At 43.5% G+C, this 20,396-nt stretch overlaps 1 protein-coding gene across 1 annotated transcript in view; it reads left to right on the top strand.

Moving 5' to 3' along the window:
* Positions 1-20,396, top strand: part of Mtmr7 (myotubularin related protein 7) — a 95,634-nt gene that overhangs the window by 17,040 nt on the left and 58,198 nt on the right. Inside the window, exons 2-3 of the mRNA XM_032918585.1 lie at positions 16,858-16,980; positions 18,698-18,860. Coding sequence (XP_032774476.1) covers positions 16,858-16,980; positions 18,698-18,860 — 286 coding nt within the window. The remainder of the gene's footprint in view (positions 1-16,857; positions 16,981-18,697; positions 18,861-20,396) is intronic.

Below are 20,396 nucleotides of genomic sequence, written 5' to 3' on the forward strand. Positions count from 1 at the left end.
CNGTGTNTCAGGAGTGCTGTATACCTGTTTTCCTGTTTTCTTTCAGCCAGTTATGGGGACAGAGTGTTCTGCTTTCGTGTGTGTAGTTTTGCCCCTCTACAGGTCTTCAGCTGTTCCTGTGGGCCTGTGTCTTGAGTTCACCAGGCAGGTCACTCACAGCAGAAAAGTTGGTATTACCTGTGGTCCCGAGGCTCAAGTTCGCTCGCGGGGTGCTGCCCACGGGCTCTCTGCGGTGGCAGCAACCAGGAAGATCTGCGCCGCCTCTTCCGGGAGCCTCCGTGCACCAGGGTTCCAGATGGCCTCCGGTGTTTTCCTCTGGAATCAGTAATGTGTGCAGAGAGCAGTCTCTTCTGGTTTCGCAGGCGTGTCTGCCTCTCTGAAGGTTTAGCTCTCCCTCCCAAGGGATTTGGGTGCAGAGAACTGTTTATCCGGTCTGTTTCATTCAGGTTCCGGCGGTGTCTCAGGCAGGGCTCCTGCCTCTCCTGGGCCCTCTCCCACGGGAGCCCAGAGGCCTTATACAGTTTCCTCTTGGGCCAGGGATGTGGGCAGGGGTGGGCAGTGTTGGTGGTCTCTTCCGCTCTGCAGCCTCAGGAGTGCCCACCTGACCAGGCGGTGAGGTCTCTCTCCCACGGGTTTTGGGAGCAGAGAGCTGCTGCAGGCCGGGATCTGCGGGTCCACTTTTTCTTTATACTGCAATTTGATTTTCACAAAAGAACCAGGGGCAGTACTGTATGGCCAGTATTGCCCAAGATTTTTGACAACTTCAGAGGATGTAGTCTGCGTGACCACACGTGGTCACTCACTTCAGAGGCAAGATGGGGTTGTTTGTGGGGATGAACCCTTAAAGTATAGCCTTGGCAGTTTATTTTCTTTAGTTTTCAGAAAGCTAAATCCTCACAGGAGTTGTATTAAGCATTCCTCAGAATCATCTGTACTTAGGGCTGGAGGAATGGCTCAGTGGGTCAGTGGTTGTTCCCTGAAGCGTGAGGACCCGAATTCCATCCCAAGCTCCCATGGGAAAAGCCGGGGCTGGCTGCAAGCAGGGCATTGTGATACAGCAGGGACACCAGGACATGCAGGCCACCAGCAGAGCCCTCAAACTCAAGTTTCCAGTTCAGTGATAGACCCTCCCGTCACAGGAGAATAAGGCAGAGAGTGATAGAGGAGCAGGGCATCTGATGTTCTCATCTGACCTACACACACACACAAACACTCTCATAGACATACACACATCAGACATAGACATACACACTCACACACACATATACACACACACACACAAACATACACACAGATACTCTCATAGACATACACACATCAGACATAGACATACACACTCACACACACATATACACACACTCACAGATACACTCAGACACATACACAGAGACACGCACTCATACATAGACATACACACACGCTCAAACACACACATACACATACCCACATACACTCACATACTCACACAGAGACACTCACAGACACACATACACACAGACACACACTTATACATGGACATACACACACAACACACATAGATGCTCTCTTACACACACACACACACACACACACACACACACACACACACACACACACACACTGACTCACACAGAGGTAACCATGCTTTCTGAAATCCTCCCTTCTAATAGGTTTAGCAATACTTGGGTGAAGTCTTGCTATCTTGAGTCAACCTTTGATATTTAGGGCACACAATCTGTCATAGAACTAAAGAATTCTTCATTCTCAAATTGTGTTTTTATTCATTCATATAGTGTAGAATGCATGTAGCTGCCAGTGTCTTTAAGTAGCTGGATGAAGACTATGAATATGTTGGCTTGAATGGGGAAAAAATGAGAAAAATGAGAACATAGAAGACATGGCTGGGAGTCAGGACTGGTCTTCATGCATGACAATAACGAGGCTTCCAGGCAAAATGACTTTATACAGAAATCTAACTTTAGAACAGTTTTAAACCCATGCATGTTCTAAAATGAACCCCTGTATTTGTTAGTAGTTATTTACCCTTCGTATCTTTCTATGTTGAAGATACTCACTGATCTTTTTTTTTTTTTTTTTTTTTTTTTGGTCTTACAAATTTGCCTTTTCTGGGTGTTTTATATAAATGGTGTTTTATGATTCATTGTGCCTAACAACTGCTTTCAGTTAGTGTAATGTTTTAGGGTTCATATAACTTTTAGCATAGATTGCTAAATACTATTCTCATTAGTTTTGAGACAGGATTTCTGTAGCTAGTGCAAAGCCCTTGGACCCTTCTGCTGCCGCCTTCTCAGTGTATAAACACACCACACACATGGTTTACCTCATTCCAGTGCTGGAGCTCGAACCTGCATCCCAAGCTCCGTCTCCTAGGTGTTGCTGGTTAATAGTCAGTCTACTGTGGATGTGTTCAAGGTTGTTTACTCATTTACTAGTTGATGGCAATTTGGGTTATTTCTAAATATTCATGAGTAGTGCTTCCACAAACATTGCTGTACAGGTGTTTTGGGAACCCATGTTTTCCAGTTCTCTTGGGTGTATAATCAGGAGTTTCACCTTTTCCAGGACATTGCACCATTTTATATTCCCAGCAAAGACGAATGATGGTCATTCCAGTGCACCAGCTCCTCACCAGCACTGTCTACCTTCAAGATAAAACATATTCCGTGAGGGGTGGGGAGTAGTCCCTACTGGGAGTGGTTCCCCCTACCGAGAGATAAACGGTCTTGACTACTCATCTTGGCTTGTGCGTGTTGATTGTGTCTTATCTAGATACATATGTTTTAAGACCATCTGGTTGTTTTCTGCTGGGTTATCTGCCTTTCATTTTTGAGCCATAAGTGTTCTTCATAGATTGTGCTCATGGGCACCTATATGACTTGTGATCATTCCATGGTATGTCTTTTCTCTTTCTTGGTCAAGTTTTTAGTTGGTGGGAGTCCAGGCTAATCTGTTTTCTTAGTGCCTTCCTTGGTGCATTGTTCTTTACAAACCATTGCCTAACCTAAGCTCACAAAAACTCCTTACCATGTTTAGGTTTTTGATCCACTCGGTGTATGTTGTTGTGTAGAGGGCTATAGTCCTTCAGCTTGTGGAATACCAGTTGCTCCAGAGCCGTTTCTTGAAAACGGCTTGTCTTGGCACATGTGCTGAGAATCAATTCAGCACAGATGTTTGAGCTGACCTAATTCTGTTCCTTTAATCTTTGTGTCCATCTGTGGTCAGTTCACAATCTGGACTACAGCTAGGTATATGGTCTCCAAGGGTTCCTGAGAACTCCTGCAACCTTGGTTTCCTGGCCTTCAACTTTTACAGGACAGACAGAGGATATATTTACAACACTTGATAATGAGATGCATGGTGTTTCTTAGCACTTTTTTTTTTTTTTAAAAAAAAAAAAAAATTTTTATTGTTCTCATTGCAAAAGGAGGTAACACCAAGTTTGTATTGCTGAGAAAACTTACATGCAATGTGAGAATAAAAAGAATTTTCCCAATCCAAACATTTCATTTGACCTACTTACTCACTTCCACGCCTCGCAATGGGTTTAAATATTTTACTGCCCTGGAGGCAGTCTCCAAAGAGTGGCTTTGTGTAACCCAACTCTAGTTCACACCCATGCTTTCCCAGTGTAGTTTTCTGTGATAAAAACATTCATCTCTGTAAGCTCATGAATTTTAGGAAAGCATCCAGTTTTGCTCAGAGAGCCACTGTTGAGAGGCCTGGGAGGCAAAGCCCAGATTCTTGAGGGAGGGTCTTTTTGCAGTGGATGGGTGGAGGAGAGAAGGGAGGATGTGCCTCTGTCCTGAGGAGAAGGACCCTTGTACTGAAAAGGGACTCAATTTGAACATTTGTTATGTACCTGGGAACATTTGCATGGTTGGGAGATGAAGACCCGGAACTCCTGTGTGTGGCCACCTTTGCCGTTAATTACTTCTTGGTAAAGTGTAGCCTTTCCTGGTGGACTCACAGGAAGTAAAGCTTTCATCAGATCTGCCCATCTCTGCAGGTACAACCAGGTCAGATTTACATAGGTCTTTCTCCTCTTGGAACTTACTTTTATTGTTACTTTTCCCACTTTGATCAGGATGAACCGTGAAAGTGTGTGTGGAACAGAAACGCTTAACCAGACAATACCCCAGAATTCTGTGGCTGTGTGTGCTGGGTCAGCTTTGGATTCTAGGTCTGCACTCAGAGGGCCTGCAACAGCTCATTCTGTACCATATTTCTTAGGCCAGGAACAGTCAAAACTATTTTTTCTAGTGCCCTTTCCCCTGGTGGACAGCTAGTTGAAGCCTTTGGGAGTAAGAGCACTTCCCAGGACACGGGCCCAACCCTTCCTCCCACAGCCCCATTTAAAATAGTTTAAAAATAGCTCCCACTTAAGGCTTCGTGGCAGGCCATGACAACTTTATAAAAATTGTGTATTTACTTTTCCCCTCTTTGTTGCTTATTAAAACACTGCTTATCACTGATTCCCGGAGAAATACATTTACTGCCAAGCCATGAAAGAAAGTTGTGCTCCTTTGGGCATATGGCTAAGCGCAAGGCATGTAGAATGTTCAGGGTACAATTCAGCCAGTTTGGTTGTGATGGCTTATGAGGAGGACCCTGTTCAACTACTTAGAGAGCCTGAAAAGCCTCTGTATTCACTTGTTAACCTGCATGTTTCCTGTGTGGTAGGCCCTGTGTAAAGGCCCAGATCCCTGATGGTTAACAAGGCTGACAGGCCTAGTTTCATGGAATTTACATTGTCATTTGGAATTAAACAAGCGTATAGTAAATTATTTTATACACTATATTTGAAATCTCTGTGTGGAAAGCCTTTTAATTTCTAGAGCGTTTCTTTCTGCAGTCCTACTGCCTTTCCTCTGTAAGCTCCCCTGTTGACTTCCCACCACACTCAGTGTAGAAGTTGAATCTGCATCATGGTCTGGAAGACCCTCCGGGATTCGTCTCGGCAGCCTATGCTGCCTCGTCCATCCCTCCCACCCTAAGCTGCTCAGCCATTCCCACAACCTTAACATTTATAGCTGTTCAGGCCTTTATATTTTCTTTCCTCTTCTTGGAGTGCTCTTTCTCCAAATTTCCACATATCTGACTCGTTGGGTCAGAACTAGCCCGCCATTTGATTAGAGAAGTCTTTCCTGAGCAGACCACTTTAAAAAAATTTTTTTTCTTTCCAGCCCGTTCCCAGAAAGAAAAGATGATTCTGAGACTTAATTATTTATTATTAAATGCTTTTACCACAATCTTTGGCTAATTCCCTGACTACCTGGTAACTTATTTAACTCATTCAAACCATTCCCACATGGCTAGTTTCCTCTCCTTCAGTTTCAACCTGCTTCTTCCTTCTTGTCCCCTCAGCATCTCAGTCTCGCTCAAATCTCCCCTCATTACATCCTTCCCGAATTTCTCCCTCAGTCTCTCACTATTTCCCAGAATGCTCTCTCTTCCTGCCAGTGTCCCGCCTCCTACTTCCTGCCTCAGCTTATTGGCTATAGGCTTCTTTATTGACAGGTGATGCTTGTAAGAGATTGTACCGCCCACCATTGCTACCAATGTGTCTGTTTATTTGCTTTAATTTCCTCCCTCAGATCTTGGATCCTCTAGCATAAACATGCATGCTCTCACATTTTGTTTTGTTTTCCATTTGAAGTGTTGTCTGTGTCTCACGCACGCATCCCCATGTGGGATGTAGACAGTGACTTTATCTCAACTATTTATGTATCCCCCATATCCAAGACACTGGTTCAAGGGAGAAGAACCCACAGATTGTTGAATAAATGGAGACTACAGTTTAATGTGACTGTGTGTCTAAGCTTCAAGACCTTTCAGTGGCCCTGTTTCTTATTATCCTTCAGAGTTGTCTCATTTTAGTTATAGGACATGAATTTTCTTCTCATTCATTATTCCTGTTCTTTGTTTCCTCCACATATAATGTTTTCATCATAGAATAGTTCTCTTTATCTTGTCTGAAAACTTAAATTCAATATGCGTACCTTTCTGCCTAACCATTCCCAAGTCTACCCACAAGCTCTCAGATTCTTAGTTTTTAACCGAAGCATTGTTAATTTCATTCACTAGGCAAGTATTTTAGCATACATGCAGTAATAAATGCATCAGCCTGCAAAGATGAAAAAGTTGCAGTGCCCATCCTTAGGAATCCCACAATTCAGGGTGGTTTTGGTTTATTGCTTCTGGAATTCAGTAAGCCATGGAATATCTATAGAAAACGTACGCCTAGCATAGTTCATGGTACTGCAGGATCAAACACAAGATAAGTAGTTCTTTCCTTGAGATTAGATTCTAAGCAGTACTGTAGGAGTAGCCTGCATTAAGGCAGCAATGGTAAGTATAAAACAAGTATTAATTATCAGAGGTATCATAGTGACTTAAAGGGCAGAGCGGCGGCTGCACTGGGTGGTTGAGTAACGAGGTGTTAATGGGTGGACATGACTATTAGGATGTGCTGAGCTTGTCACCACACCATGGCGGGCAGGGGTGCAGCGGCTCCTTTCAGATCTCCAAAGAGGCCTCCTATTTATACTCATTTCATAGAAGGGGAATGGTGGGTCTCTTAGGACTCTTCTGTCTGAGGAGGAAGAGAGTGTGGTAGGCTGTGCAGTCTGTCTTTCAGGGCTTCGGCACCCAGGAGTACAGACAGATGCTGGGAAGCCTGGCTTTTCCTCAGATGGATGGTTCTACTCCTCCATCCCCAGGCCCTGGGCTTGTCTGGAGGAGGAGCTAAGGCTTGCCTCTCTCTGTGCCCAGGCTGCGGCTCCCTGGGCCACAAATTCCGTTTGGCACAACTTGGCCTTGGAAAAATATTTTCCCATAGTTTCCAAAGAGCTTTGTAAGTAAAGGGTTTATTTAGTCTTTTATCAGCTAATTAATACTTTTGTCAGAAATATATCAAATTCATAAGAATTTTAGAAATTTAGAAATATTTTTCTTTTTATAGCAATGCATCATTATTATAAAATAGCCTTTAGCTTTCTGTATTGATCCACTACAAGGTCTTTTCCTTCCAAAACTACTGATTCTTCTTCTTTTTTAAATCACTGTATGCTCTTTACCCATTTGTCATTAATAGACTGCTCCAAACCCTTAGCATTTGAATTATGTCACACCCAGCATCTCCTTTCAGTTTAATTTCTTCTTAACGTTTTAGATCTCTTTTTCTTATTTATACTTGCAGAAAATAGTATTTTTGGTTGAGGTTATTTTAAGGTGGCCTTGAAACAAATCCTAGGCCTCTTCTTTTGTTCGGCGGCACGTGTTCCCTTGAGCTCACACATCCAGGGTCTACCAAAATCAATCTCACAGCCCCATGTAAAACTCGCAAGTGCCTGACGATTTATCATGACTGCTGCACGATGTCTGTGTTGCCAGGGAACCACAGGGCTTCTTCTGTCCTCCCAGGAGCTCCCAACACTCTTGTTTCTACTGAAGCGATTGCTCTGTGTCACCATTTTGGTTCATCGTCTACCTCAGTGGAATGTAAAGATGTAGTTAAGTTCCAGTCAGATCTGCTCTCTCAGCAAGCAAGGGGTGGATAGAACAGCATCCCGCTGTGTGTAAACTTTCTAGTCCGCTCAGAATTGTCCAGCTAGTTTCCTGGTCCTCCCCTACGTCAGGTAGAAGAGTTTTAACACAGGGAGTGGGACTGGTTTTTGTTTGTTGTTTTCTTGGTTTTGTTTTGTTTTTCTCTCATTTTAAATGAAAAGAATCCTTTGTTTTCACAGGTGGGATGTAACCGTACAGGAATTACTTGAGGATGCGTATGTAGCTAACAAGTCCTTAGGAACACGTATGTACAGTTCCCCTAGTTTCCATGTAGAAGAAGGACTTAAAATTCTCCAACAAACTGAGAAATGTGTTGCCTGTTTGCTTTGAAGTCTGGCACACTAAAAAAAATCTTCCTACCATGCACGGAATTCCAAGACTTTCACAGCTTTCTGTCAGGCGTAAGATGGATTTTTCTCGTCTGTCTAACCACGCCTGCTGGGTTGTCAGTCTACTTCAACCAGACTCTGGATTTTCCCAATCTGAACTCTCCTATTTCAGTTAATTTAGATGACTCCAGCCCTGTCTAGAGAATAGGTTGTGCTTAAGGAGACCAAGTTGAAAATGTGGGCTAAACAGCCATTGCTAGAGAAGGGAAGAGGACGAAGGTTTGGCTTGGACCATAGATTTCCGCCTTTCACTAAGTCTCTAAAGGGCAGTGGAGATGTCTGTGCTTGGAATGGAAGGAAGAGTCTGTTCAGCAGATCAGGTAGGGCTATGCTGTGGAAGGCCACAGCAGCAGCAGAGGGGAGCTGTTCCCCCTGCGATTCACCTGTGAATAGAGAGACAAAGCGGGTAGAAGGACGACTTTGAGTAGAACTCTGGGAAGACTGTTAGATATGATCGCCGTCATTCTCCTTGGCCCTGGGGATATTTGCTCAGTCTGCATGCAGGGTGTGTGACCTGGGCGACCAGTCCTTGCTCTCAGATGTGTAACGTCCTGGATACACATGTGACCCAGGGAACTGCAGTGCTGATGGAGCTCCATCTGTACTGATAACCGTACTTTTCTGTCCTTAGATGCAGTTGATGGTAAGGCTGGGCCTGCCTGGAGCAGAGAACCCAGGGCCTGCAGGAAGGATGTGGTCAGGAGCTGCTGTGTGAGGAACTCAGTGTTACGGCTGACCTTTGTAGACATATTGTCTAACAATTCTCTTCGGCCTGCACCATGCGTGGATGAGATGTTTCTTTCTCCTAGAAGGTTCATAGCAGAGATGGATGTTGTCAGATAATCTGTGCCTAGTTAATTTGTTGGGAACCTTTGATAAATTGTCTAGGCTACTGGCATACAATTGAGCATTCAACAGATTAGCATATCTAAGTAGTAAGTTTACAAGTTGAAGAACTTAAACTGATAGGGTCAGCTGTCTAACTTCCAGTGGGTAATTGGCAGCACCCAATTACCTGCTTATTAACTGCACGATTGATATAACTAGTTGCACAGTAGTACATGGTCTCAAGGGTTCACTTTTAAAGGCCCCTTCCATGCCTCATGCTGAAGGCCTTTAAGGGTTTCCTGACAGGCAGACTGTTTCTTTTGGTTCCATGTCGTATATTTCCTTGGACTGTGCTCTATGATTTTTGCCCTTCCCTTAGTTCTTCTGTCTCTGACCTTTGAATAAAATGGTCCTGGGAAAAAGACTTTCATTGGTTTTATAGTTTTGAACACTTTAAATCTGCCTTTTGGGGAAAGAATGGGTGTTCGTGATTTTTCTACCGGAAGGGTGGACTGGAAAACCCTTCAAGCTTCGTGACCACTGCCCTTTATTTGGTTAGGCAGGCTTATAGAAGGAGGGAAAAAGGGCTTCCTGTTTAAATTAGAAAACTTTACCCCTCCCCCACAATTATAGTGATCTGAAATGGTCTGAAGAAGTTGGTTTTGCTTCAGTTTTTCTTCTTGTGTGTCAGGGTGCTTTGCCAACTATAATTGAGTACATCTCTGGTTACCGTTACTTTAACAAGGGAACTGTGTAATAGATGTGAGTATTGAGTGGGAGGAAGAAATAAAGTTTTAGTCTGGGTTATAGGTTAAGTTAGTAATAATTATTTTTGTTGAGAACAACTAAGATGTATACCATACACACTTGTTATTGCTCTCCTCCCCTCTTTCCCCTGCTCTCCTCTCTCGTTCTCTTTTTTTTCTCTCCTCTAAGTAGGGCTATAGTTCAGGGGCTTTGGAACATCTGGAACAACTTAGCAACTATCACAGAGACAGTGACACCTTCCAAAATCAAAACCACTTTAGGATTTCCATTTATATTTGTGCAATTAAAACACGACTAGTGGTTGGTTGTTGGTAATTGCCAACCTGACAGACTCCAGAATCTCCTGGGGATAAGGGTCTGAGCATGCCTGTGAGGGGCCTTAGTTGGTTGATGGAGGTGAGACCCATCTTTTTAATTACAAGAATGTTTACATGTATGCGGGTGTTTTCCATGTGTACACGATCTTTGTACCATATATGCTTGGTGCTCACAGAGGCCCAAAGAAGGTGTTGATTCCTCGGAACCATAGAGACACTGGTGGTTGTAATCTGCCACATGAGTGCCAGGAGTTGACTCCCAGCCCTCGGGAAGACCGTCTAGTGCTTTATAAATCCTGAACCATTTCTTCATTCCTGGAAAGACCCATCTTAATTGTGAGCAGAACCATTTCCTGGACAGGGAGTTCTGGGTTGTGTACAGTGGACAAAGTGAGCTGAATGTCCTCTCCATTTCTTGACTGTGCGCGTCATGTGACTAGCTCACAGGAGCTCCTGAGGTTGTGAATCCCGTGCCGTGTCAGACTGTAACCTGGGACTGTAAGCCGGACGAAACACTTCTTTAGGTTATATTTGTCAGAGTATTTCTTATTATAGCAACAAGAAAAGAAACTAAGACAAAAACATTAAAAAGACTTGACTCATAAAACATCTCTCCCAAGTTGTAGGAGGTCCTCACAGCACCTTTGCATACCCTCAAGGTATTGCCAAGGGTTGTGGAAGACTCAGGAACTAGGCTGTTCACATTGGACACTGGGGGTTCCCCCATCAAACAAGGAGAGCAGATGGAGCTCAGCTTGCTTGTCCCTTCTCCAGCTTCATCAGGTCTTTTCCCTACTACATTAGAGTCTGATTGGAGTTTTCAGGAAATTAAAGGTTGGAGTTTTGATTCATGATCATTTTCTGGTTTTACAATACTGGGATTTTGCAGTTCTGGTTTTACAAGATCTGAGATTGAACTCAGATCGTCTCCACTGACTGAGCTCTCTCGATAGCCCAGAAGAGCCTTTTTCATTCAATCTTTAAAAAATGGTGTCATATGATGTTCATTTCATTAAGTCAACAGAGGGAGGGCTTTATCTTTAATGCTATAATAAGACCGCCAATTCAAACCAAATTATAATTATGGCAGGTAGAAATAACTCGGGAAATCTTTCAAATACTCTAGCATGTAACCAGTCATTTCCTAACTTACCAGAAGAGGAAAAGGAGCGAGGGTTGTAAGCCTGGAGAGCTCAGCCAGCCTGAAGACGCGCCAGCAACTAGGAAGGTGTGCCTACGTGTGCGGTGTTCGTGGCTTCACTCTGTGCATAGGGCTGTGTTCAACAGTGCAGCCTCTGGACTGGTTCAGATACTGTTGTAGCAAAGGCCATACCTTCCTTTCCTTAGAAAGCTGAAAGAGTTGGTCCACCACCTTCCCACGTGGCTGAGTCACTACCATATAATTTCCATGGTGGCCGTTTTGTGTTCTGGGTGCTTTCTCTAAAGACAGAGCCACGGCATCCTAGAATGGAGGAGGAGTTGAAGACATTTAGGGTCTTCCTTCAGGTCAGAAGCAGAGAGTTCAACTGCCTCTGCCTAGCGGTTCCATTTCAGAACCAGATCCAGTGCCTGGGCCTCTTGACTTGTGAATACTTTTCTTTTCATGTTGGTAGAGTCAGAAAATGTCACGATACCAAATTTAGCATGGCAAACTATTTATCTAGCTGCTTTTCTTAGATTAGAACATAAACTTGTCTTAGGTTTTGGCTGCTGCAGACATTTTGATTTCTCTCTGTTCAACAGTCTCTGGATCCCTTCCCCTGAATGATTGACAGTGACCTTCAGCCTAATTTATATAGCAGTGAAGACTTGGTATTTGGCCGAGAACACTTTGTGGCCGCTGCCATTGGCCCTTCCCCCCCATCCTTTTCACTGAATGGTAACTCTACCTGTGAATTCCTTGTCCGGCATGGCAGCTGTACTTAACCCAGGTAGTCTTAGATGATTCTGGAACCCAGAAGGTTCACCAGCCCTGTACCTGACCTACAGGGTGGAAAGCAGTACGCTCATATGGTGAGATTAGCAGAAGGCGTGGTGAGAATTGCTGGAGAGAGGTCCTGTTTCTTGGTGATTTATAGGATCCACCTCCTGACTCCCAGGCAGAAATGGAAAGAGGAAGGATGCCGTTGTGCAGCCAGGGTGTCTGCTTTCAGACCTGGCAGTGCAAGATAGAGCCCTGTGTTTTGATTGAAGCTTTTCAGCCTTGTCCTGGAAAAGTTCAAAAAACCCTTTATTCCTCTCAGCCTGGACCCAGCAGATGGGATGGCAGTAAAAGGGGTGTTAAACCATTGCAGGCCTTCAAGTTGACGCTGTAAGGTCGCTGCAGCCATGCCATGGCTGTCCTGCCCAGTTTGTTTTTCCTGGTACCCAGCACAACGCTGTGCTTCTTGTTGACTGCAATCATATGTTTACTCTTTGCTCTTCTATTAGTTCTGGGAACCTTGAAAGTCACTCTGTACCAGTGTTTGGGCTCTTGTTCCCCATTTCCACGCTTCTGTCTTTGGATTTGTTGCGAAGAATAATGTCTTGATGGTTCTTGTAAATATAATTTTTGCACTGCAGTTTTACCTAATCAAATCACCTTGTTTTCAAAACTCATATTTTATGTAGAAGACTGCTTGAAGTAATTGTGAATTCATTATCTTAAACACACTATTATTTCTTTAATAACTGTTCCAGAACAACCTCAGAAGCATTGGCAGGTGCCCACAGCCATGATGAATGGCAAGCTTAGGTTTTAGAGTTAGCCACACTGACCTGATGTTGACCAAGTATCTGAAGAGGATTTAGAAATGGGAATTGTGAAGAACCTGACTTGTGAGTGTTCTGTGGAGACTGAGGTCACCATAGTGATGCAAAGTGATGGTGTAATACATGGCACAATGTAGGACACACCTACAAAGCTTCCTTTTTCTTCATTACTGGTGGTTTTTTGTAATTTTTTTTTAATATGGACCATGGCAGCTTGGATTGGGGCTGATATGTGCAATGTTTCTAGAGATATTTAATACCTTTGTTCTCTTTCTTTCTCAAGTCCAAAGCCGTCCCGAGAATGCCTGCCAGCTTACGTTTCCTTTGTTCCCTTGGTCCATCTTGTTTCTGATTGTTTTAGCATCCATTGTTCATCTTTACTCCCTGATGCAGCTATGCATGGAGCCTGCCTCTTCCTTAATTGCACCCTAAGTCTCCAGAATCCCAAGGTTTGTATGTCTGGGCAGTTTTAGCTATGGCTGGATTGATGCAGCAGTAAAGCAGACAGATTGGATTCCCACCTTCTTTACTGGGAATTGTTCCCCCTCACACCCTGGTACCTAATAAAAACCACCTTATAATGAGACATAGACGTTTTCCACGGTGTATTAAAAGAAGAGCGCTGCTCACGCTTGGGTTATGCTTCTAGGTATGATTTCTTCCTTCTATGTTCCAGGACTTTAATGTTAAGTAAATGAGTACTTGCCCCACAGTTGGGGAACAAGCAAGGGAATGGTGGTGCCGCCTTTGATCCTAGTACTCAGGGGGCAGAGGCAAGCAGATCCTTGTGAGTTTGAGGCCAGCCTGGTTTGCAAAGAGAATCCCAGGACAGCCAGGTCTACACAGAGAAACCCTATGCCAACAAAACAAAACAAACAAAACAAAACAATCAACCAAACAAAAAAAATTTAAGAAACCTTATAGGGTTGGAGAAGAGTTTTTCATGAATTACATAGGTAAGTCCTTGCTCAGTGATCCCTGTGATCCTTAAAAAAGGGACCTTTTCTAGTCCGTTAAAGTGTAAGACCCTAACAGCCTCACATCATAGGGAATCATTTAACGTCTGTTTCATAAGCAAGGCACCCTTGTGGGCGATACTAATATGGAGTTAACTGCTCTAGTTGACCATGAACCTGGGAGAGAGGGGCCTACAATAGAGGTGGGCTAAAGTCTCATGCAATAGCCAGCTTTATTTGGAGCATCAGACAGTTTAGACTCTTGAGGGAGAATCACCAGTATTCAGTCACAAGGACAGGCTGCAAGTAGCTAAAACATGTTTCTCCACAGAGGCATGTGAATAACAACACCTGAAATAAACTCACTCCTATCTGCAACATCCGGTCGGAGCACTAAGACACATCACAAGCACAGTTCTGTGTTTCTGAAGAAAACTGAGGTCATCATACTCTTGTTTTCTTGGAACTTTTTCATAAGCACTCAGGATTCCCTTCCATAACTACATTCTTGGACTGTGGTCCAACAGTTGAATTTTTCTTTAAAATGTCTTTGGCTGTATGTCTCTTGGGTGGAGTCTGAATGATAGAATGGCCTCCAGTTCTATCCCATCATGCTCCCACTTCCACATGGACAGAATTTTTGCCATCTCAGCACTTATGAGTTAACGTGTCTGGTGGCTTTGTATAGCTTCCAGTCTTGGTGTTCCCAGGCCCCTTCCTGCTAAAGCACTAGTGTCTACCACTGACTCCAGTTCTGCCTTATTCTGTGTCTCAACTGCAGCTGACCTAAATGTTTCCTCTGCTCCCTGACAATAAAATGTTACTTACAGCATCCTACCTGACCGTTCCTATGTGTGCTTTTTATGCTCCTCTCCCTGAGAACTTTAAACAGTGGATTTCCTCAGATGCCTTCTTTCCCCAGTTGACATAACTCTTCAAGGTTACCTCTTTTGGTTCCATGACTTAAGCACTTCATAGAATGTCAGAGTCTACAGTTTTACTGCATTTGAGCTGATCTCAGATACTACTATTAAGAAGCATCGGAAAGGAAGAAAAGAGCAAAGTAACTGACTAATTAACTAACTAACAACTATATTATTAGTGGCTGTGCTGCTGTTTAACAATAGGTAGGTAGGACTCATTTAACAATATCACATTTGTGGTAAACGCACAATGCAAAATCAACGGGTATAATTTTCTTAGCACACATTAAATGCCGTTTCCAGAGTATGTGCCCCTGTGTGTCATGTAAGCAGTCTTCCCAGGAACGGGCAAATAAGGCGTGATAACTTTGTCTAAGCAATGAGCAGGTTCCCAATTCTCCTCTCCAGATAGGAGAAGTCTTATTGCTGTGTAGATTAAATAGAGTTAGCTGGCCCATGAGGCATAGCTATTCAACTAGTAGGTCTTCCGATGGTGCCAGAGTTTGGGGGATTTATTTAATTTAAGGTTGTTCCAGCTACCTAAGTATGCACTGTGATGTGGGCCCTGGACATTGCTGTCTTCCTCACTTTGCCCAGTGTTGAAATTGTCCTGTCGATTACCCGTTTCTGGTATTGTTTAACATACTGGTGGGTCGTTTTGGTGGTTTTTTTCCCGTGTCATTTATTTATCCTCCATTTCTTCTACAGCTTCAAAATTGCTTTTGAGAGCTCTGGGACCTGTAAGAGTCTTTGCCAAACTTTGAAATACAGTTTTCCTGCAGCAGATCCAAAGTTAACAAAAAGACATGGGAATAATTCCATCAAATCTTCTCATCTGCCAACATATGTGTTCCTGCTTCCCCTGTTCTCCTGGGCTTTCTAAAAAGACTTCTAAGTGGTATAGCCGCTTTCATTTCTGTGTGGAGAATAGTCCATACTGAATATTTTTACCTTAAAATATTACCTTAGTTCAATGTATTGTAATGAAGTTCGGTTTCACTAGTCTTAAGGGTATAAAAAATTACTTATATTTCATTTTTACATATTCTTTTTTTTTTCTTTTTTTTTTTTTCGGAGCTGGGGACCGAACCCAGGGCCTTGCGCATGCTAGGCAAGCGCTCTACCACTGAGCTAAATCCCCAACCCCTCATTTTTACATATTCTTAATTAGTATACCAACCCTAGATAATTTAGCTACACAACTTTAAACAGCTAAATAATTTCCCCCAAAGAAATGCTATAAAGTTAACATATCTTCATTTATTTCCTTCCATAGCTGTTTCATGACAGCATCCTTAAAGTTAGTAAAAAAATAGAATGTTTAGTAAATTAAATAAAATAATACAACCATATGCTAAGTGAAAAAATATGCTCATTAAATAGTTGTGGGTCAAAGAAGAGGTGAAACCTGCAATATTAGACTTGATTCAGGGGATAAAGGGAGCTGTTTCATGTGGCTAAAGAGCCGGCTCAGCACTTAAGAGTGCGTACTGCACTTCCCAAGGTCTTACAGCTCACAGTCTGCCACCTCAGCTCAGGATATCCAGTGCCCTCTTCTTGCCTGCTAAGGCACCTGCACTTAGATGTACAACCCCACCCCCACCTCAGTGCACATCACTGAAAACAAAATAAACCTTAAATAAAAAGGAGCTGTTTCACTGCAGAAATCATTGTGTTTCTGTTTCCACAGAGCCAGTACAGGTCGTGTCCTTTGGTGTGTGGTGACACAGTCCTACTGCAATATCCCTGAAACACAAATACGTGATAAAGAGCATTCCACACACCCAACATTTGGAGGAGTGTCTGGTCTTTAGAGTCATTAGAAGGATTTACCAGTGAATGGATACCATCCTCAATCTTTATGGTCTCTTTATGTACCCTTTTCTGTTATGCTTATCTCCCATATATAGCTTCATATCTCTTTATTATAGTCGTTTATGGGAAAGCAAACATCCACACGCCACATCTACAACTTTACAGACACATGGAAAAGCATGGTGTTTCTTTCTGGTAGGACATAGCTCATATTCACAGCCAGTCATCCTGTAAATGCAAAGCTTTAATGCATGTGTGTGCTGGCTTAAATGCTAAGTGTCCTATAGCTACAATGGAATAAAAACACGGACCTGTTCCAAAGTCAAGGAAAGAATGCAGCTGGTAAATGTTTTGTGGCACATTTAAAATCATGTTTTCATGACTGGTGTTTTATCATTAGGTACATATTATCATAGTGTGCTGCTGAGCTAAGGGGCATGTTTTAGTTTAATGACATTCTCTCGTGTAAGTTTTAGAGTAAATAAATGTAAGGTTCCTGGATATTTTGTGATTGGCTCTTTTGATCTTCATCCATCCTTTCTAGGTTGAAAATGTGCGCTTGGTAGACCGAGTGTCTTGTAAAAAAGCAGCGCTGGGAACTTTGTATCTGACGGCCACTCACGTCATATTCGTGGAAAATGCACCCGACACAAGGAAAGAAACCTGGGTATGGCGTCTGCATCTTTAGCCTTATGTGTTTTTCATTGATTTCAGGATGGGGAATGTGGACTTGGGGGGGGCATTTTGGAAGCGATTTCTGAGGTGTATTAGAAAAGGAATTTCCTTCTGAAATCACACCCATCCTTGATGTACTTGGATATTTCAGACACTGATATCTAGACATCGTCAAAGGTAGACCTAGCAGTGGCTGAAACTGCTAGAGCCCTATGCATAGCCAGGAGGCGGCTCTCAGTCCTGTCAGGTGTAGCCTGCTGCAATACCTGATTGACTATAACTGTTGTCTGCAGGATGTTTTACACGTTTGTTAGTGTTTGAAAGCTTCGTACACTGCGTATTGATCAGAGGCATTCCTCTGCTCCCCTAGTGCCTGATCCTGCCTTCCTTCCAACCTCATTTCCCCCTTTTTATCTCTGTGAATAATGCCCTGAGTTTGGTTAGGACTGGCTATGTGTGCATGGTTATTTTGTCTCTACGACTCTGGGTTGCTAAGACTTCTCCAATGAGGGTGGAGCCTCAGGGACCCCTCTCCCTCGCAGGGACTTCTAAATTATCGGTTCTTTTATTTTATGATGTTGGCATTACTTTTCTGATAATGTCAAAAAGAAAAGGAAAGCTACAGACTAGTCCCATTGCCAGGTGTTTGCTTAATCAGCAAACCATAGACATTTCTGACTTTTTATAGCAGCACAAACATGGCCTCATAACCCACAGCCAAGATCTTGACATGTAGATTCCATTCCCACACGCATGGACAGGGATACAGTAGCAGAGGTAGCCAGTCCCTCACATACTCACGTAGAGGGATGCCTGTGATCACAGGGACTTCATGGAGGACTGCCCTTAAGGACCGAACATAGTTCTCCTCAGAAGTCAGGGAGACACAGTCCAGAATGGTTGATTTTCTTACCAGCCTATTTTCTTAATAGAATGGTGGTTTATTCCAGAGGCTGTAGATGAGGTAAGGAGGAGGGGAATAGGGAGTTGTTGATCAGAGTAACAGTTCAGGTAGACCAGAGGACTAGGCTTTGAGATTGAGTGTATTGTATACAAGGGTTTAGAGTGAATCATAATATATCTTTCAAATTATCTTTAGTAAATTTCAAATATGTCACCATAAAAATGGTAGCTCAGGAAGTTTATGGATGTATATGGTATATTACTAGTTAGCTTGATTTAATGATTCTACGTCATGTCTGTCTATCGCTGTACTGCCAATGAGAAAGGGAAGTGTTTCCTTTTGCCGACTGCCTGAGCACTAACAGATTAGAGGACAAGTGACCACTGAACTTGAACATCCCATGTGGAATTAAGGAACACGATGGCACTTCCCAGTGGAGCCATCATTGATTGCAAAAGTCTGTTTTACTAACTTCCCATGACCTGATTTAATTTTAGCTGTGAAAGGCACCCGGCATTTAACTGCCCAGATGTTCCTTACCTGGAGCTGTGTAAATTTAAATGCAGAATACTCCCTTCCAAAGTAATAATCATGGCTATCAAAGCTTGGTGCTAAGGTACAGATTTTTATAGCGGACTCTAACGTAGAGCCTTCCAGGTCTTGCAACCAGAGTTACAGGTGTCGAGCGAGGCTTATTTTGAGGAGAGTTTCTTGTCTGTGTGGCTCAGAGACCTGTCTGCCCTTTGTCGGTTTTGTTTCTTATCTGTGCTTACTGTGTCCTACTCATATTAACGTTTGGTCCTAGATACTTCACAGTCAGATCTCCACCATTGAAAAGCAGGCGACGACAGCTACGGGCTGCCCTCTACTCATTCGCTGCAAGAACTTTCAGATTGTACAACTTGTCATACCGCAGGAGAGAGACTGCCACGACGTGTACGTCTCTCTGATACGCCTTGCGCGGCCAGGTAGGCAAAGGGACCTGGCCTCTGACGTGTGACTTCTGAAGACAGGCACAAGCACGCACGGGGAAGGATTCGTATTAGGCTTAGGGATAGCAGTGTTTTAGATCTTGCTTGCCATTCTTGCCCTAATAACCACCTGAATCACTAACCTTGGTTTTCGAGGACTCCCTTGAGTTACTCACCACATAGGCCCCCTTTAGATAACCGTTGTATTCTCATTTCCTAGATAGCGGTTATAATGTGTTTTTTCTTTCTGTCTGAAATCATCTTTAAAAAATTATACAGCTTTGTTAATGGAATCACTTGGCATGACGCCTAGGGCAGAACTTACAGATTGTTCAGTGTGGAAAACATTTATATCCGAAACTTGTAGTGTGTCCTTCCCCACACACAGTGCCCTACTTACTTGGGTTGTTTGTCTGTTTCTCTGAGACAGGGTCTTACTATGCGGCCTTGAGGGGCCCAATGTCACAGGTTCCTAGGTCTGGAATTACAAGGGTGAGAGCCGCTGCGGGGCTGTTTTGTTCAGCTAGGGTTCTGAGGGGATATCATGTTTGATTTGACTGTTAGCATCCCTGACTGTTGGTGAAGTTCTGTTGGCTCTCCCAAACAGAGCCTCCCACACCCATGGTGGGAAGAGTGTTTGGAGATGGAAATGGGCAGTCTGTGTAACTGTCTTGTTCTAGCCCATATAGCATTTGGGTCTTTGGATGGAGAGCTCACTGTACACCTCTAGAGAAGTGTTCCTTGTGTTCCTTGACTCTCTGCAAGGCTTGTGTGAGCTGCTTAAAGGAAGCATGCTTCCAGGCTTCTTGGGAATTATAGTAAAAAGATACCATCTAGGTTGTACTTCCGAGTGCCATGGAAGGCTTCAATAGGAAGATAGGATATGTGTTTATAGTTTCCTTACGAAATGATGAGAAGTTTGTGACTTTTGCAAGGCACTGGGCTGGGTCTGCCTTCCCTATGACAGGACTAGCATTTGTAGGAGCTTAGAGCCAGTGCTCCTTCATGGAAGCGATGCCTGGGAACTGTCACAGTCTCCTGGCTCTGACTTTGCTTCGTCTCCTTTCCCCACCTCCTGCCGTGTTCAGAATAAGTGCAGAGGAAGCCAGGGGGGCGGTGAGCTCTTCTGGAGGGCGCTCTATAATTGGAACAGCAGCTCTGGGAAGATGGAGGCTAGGCTGCATGCAGCACAGCTTGCAGGAGGAGTTCTGTGCCAGCAATTTCTGTGTCAGTGATTAATGGATGTGCAGGGTAATAAATGTGCTCTGACTGGATTAATGGGATTTAGGAGTAGCTGGAGAACTGGGAAGGGCTTAGTAGCTGAAAGAGTGGCTCTAAGGGTGGGGAGTCTGTGGTGGGAGCAGGACGTGCTAGGACTTACTGCGAGGGTCCATCTACTTTTAAAAATGCATGCTTTTTCTTAAAAGGTGACATTTTGCTCATTAGATTTTAGATGGCATCAAAAGACTTGATTGGCTGTCTTTTCCATAAAAAAGAAAACATAGCAGTTAATTTAATTAAAACTGTCACCTG

Source organism: Rattus rattus, chromosome 13, assembly GCF_011064425.1.
Source record: "Rattus rattus isolate New Zealand chromosome 13, Rrattus_CSIRO_v1, whole genome shotgun sequence".
NCBI lineage: Eukaryota > Metazoa > Chordata > Mammalia > Rodentia > Muridae > Rattus > Rattus rattus.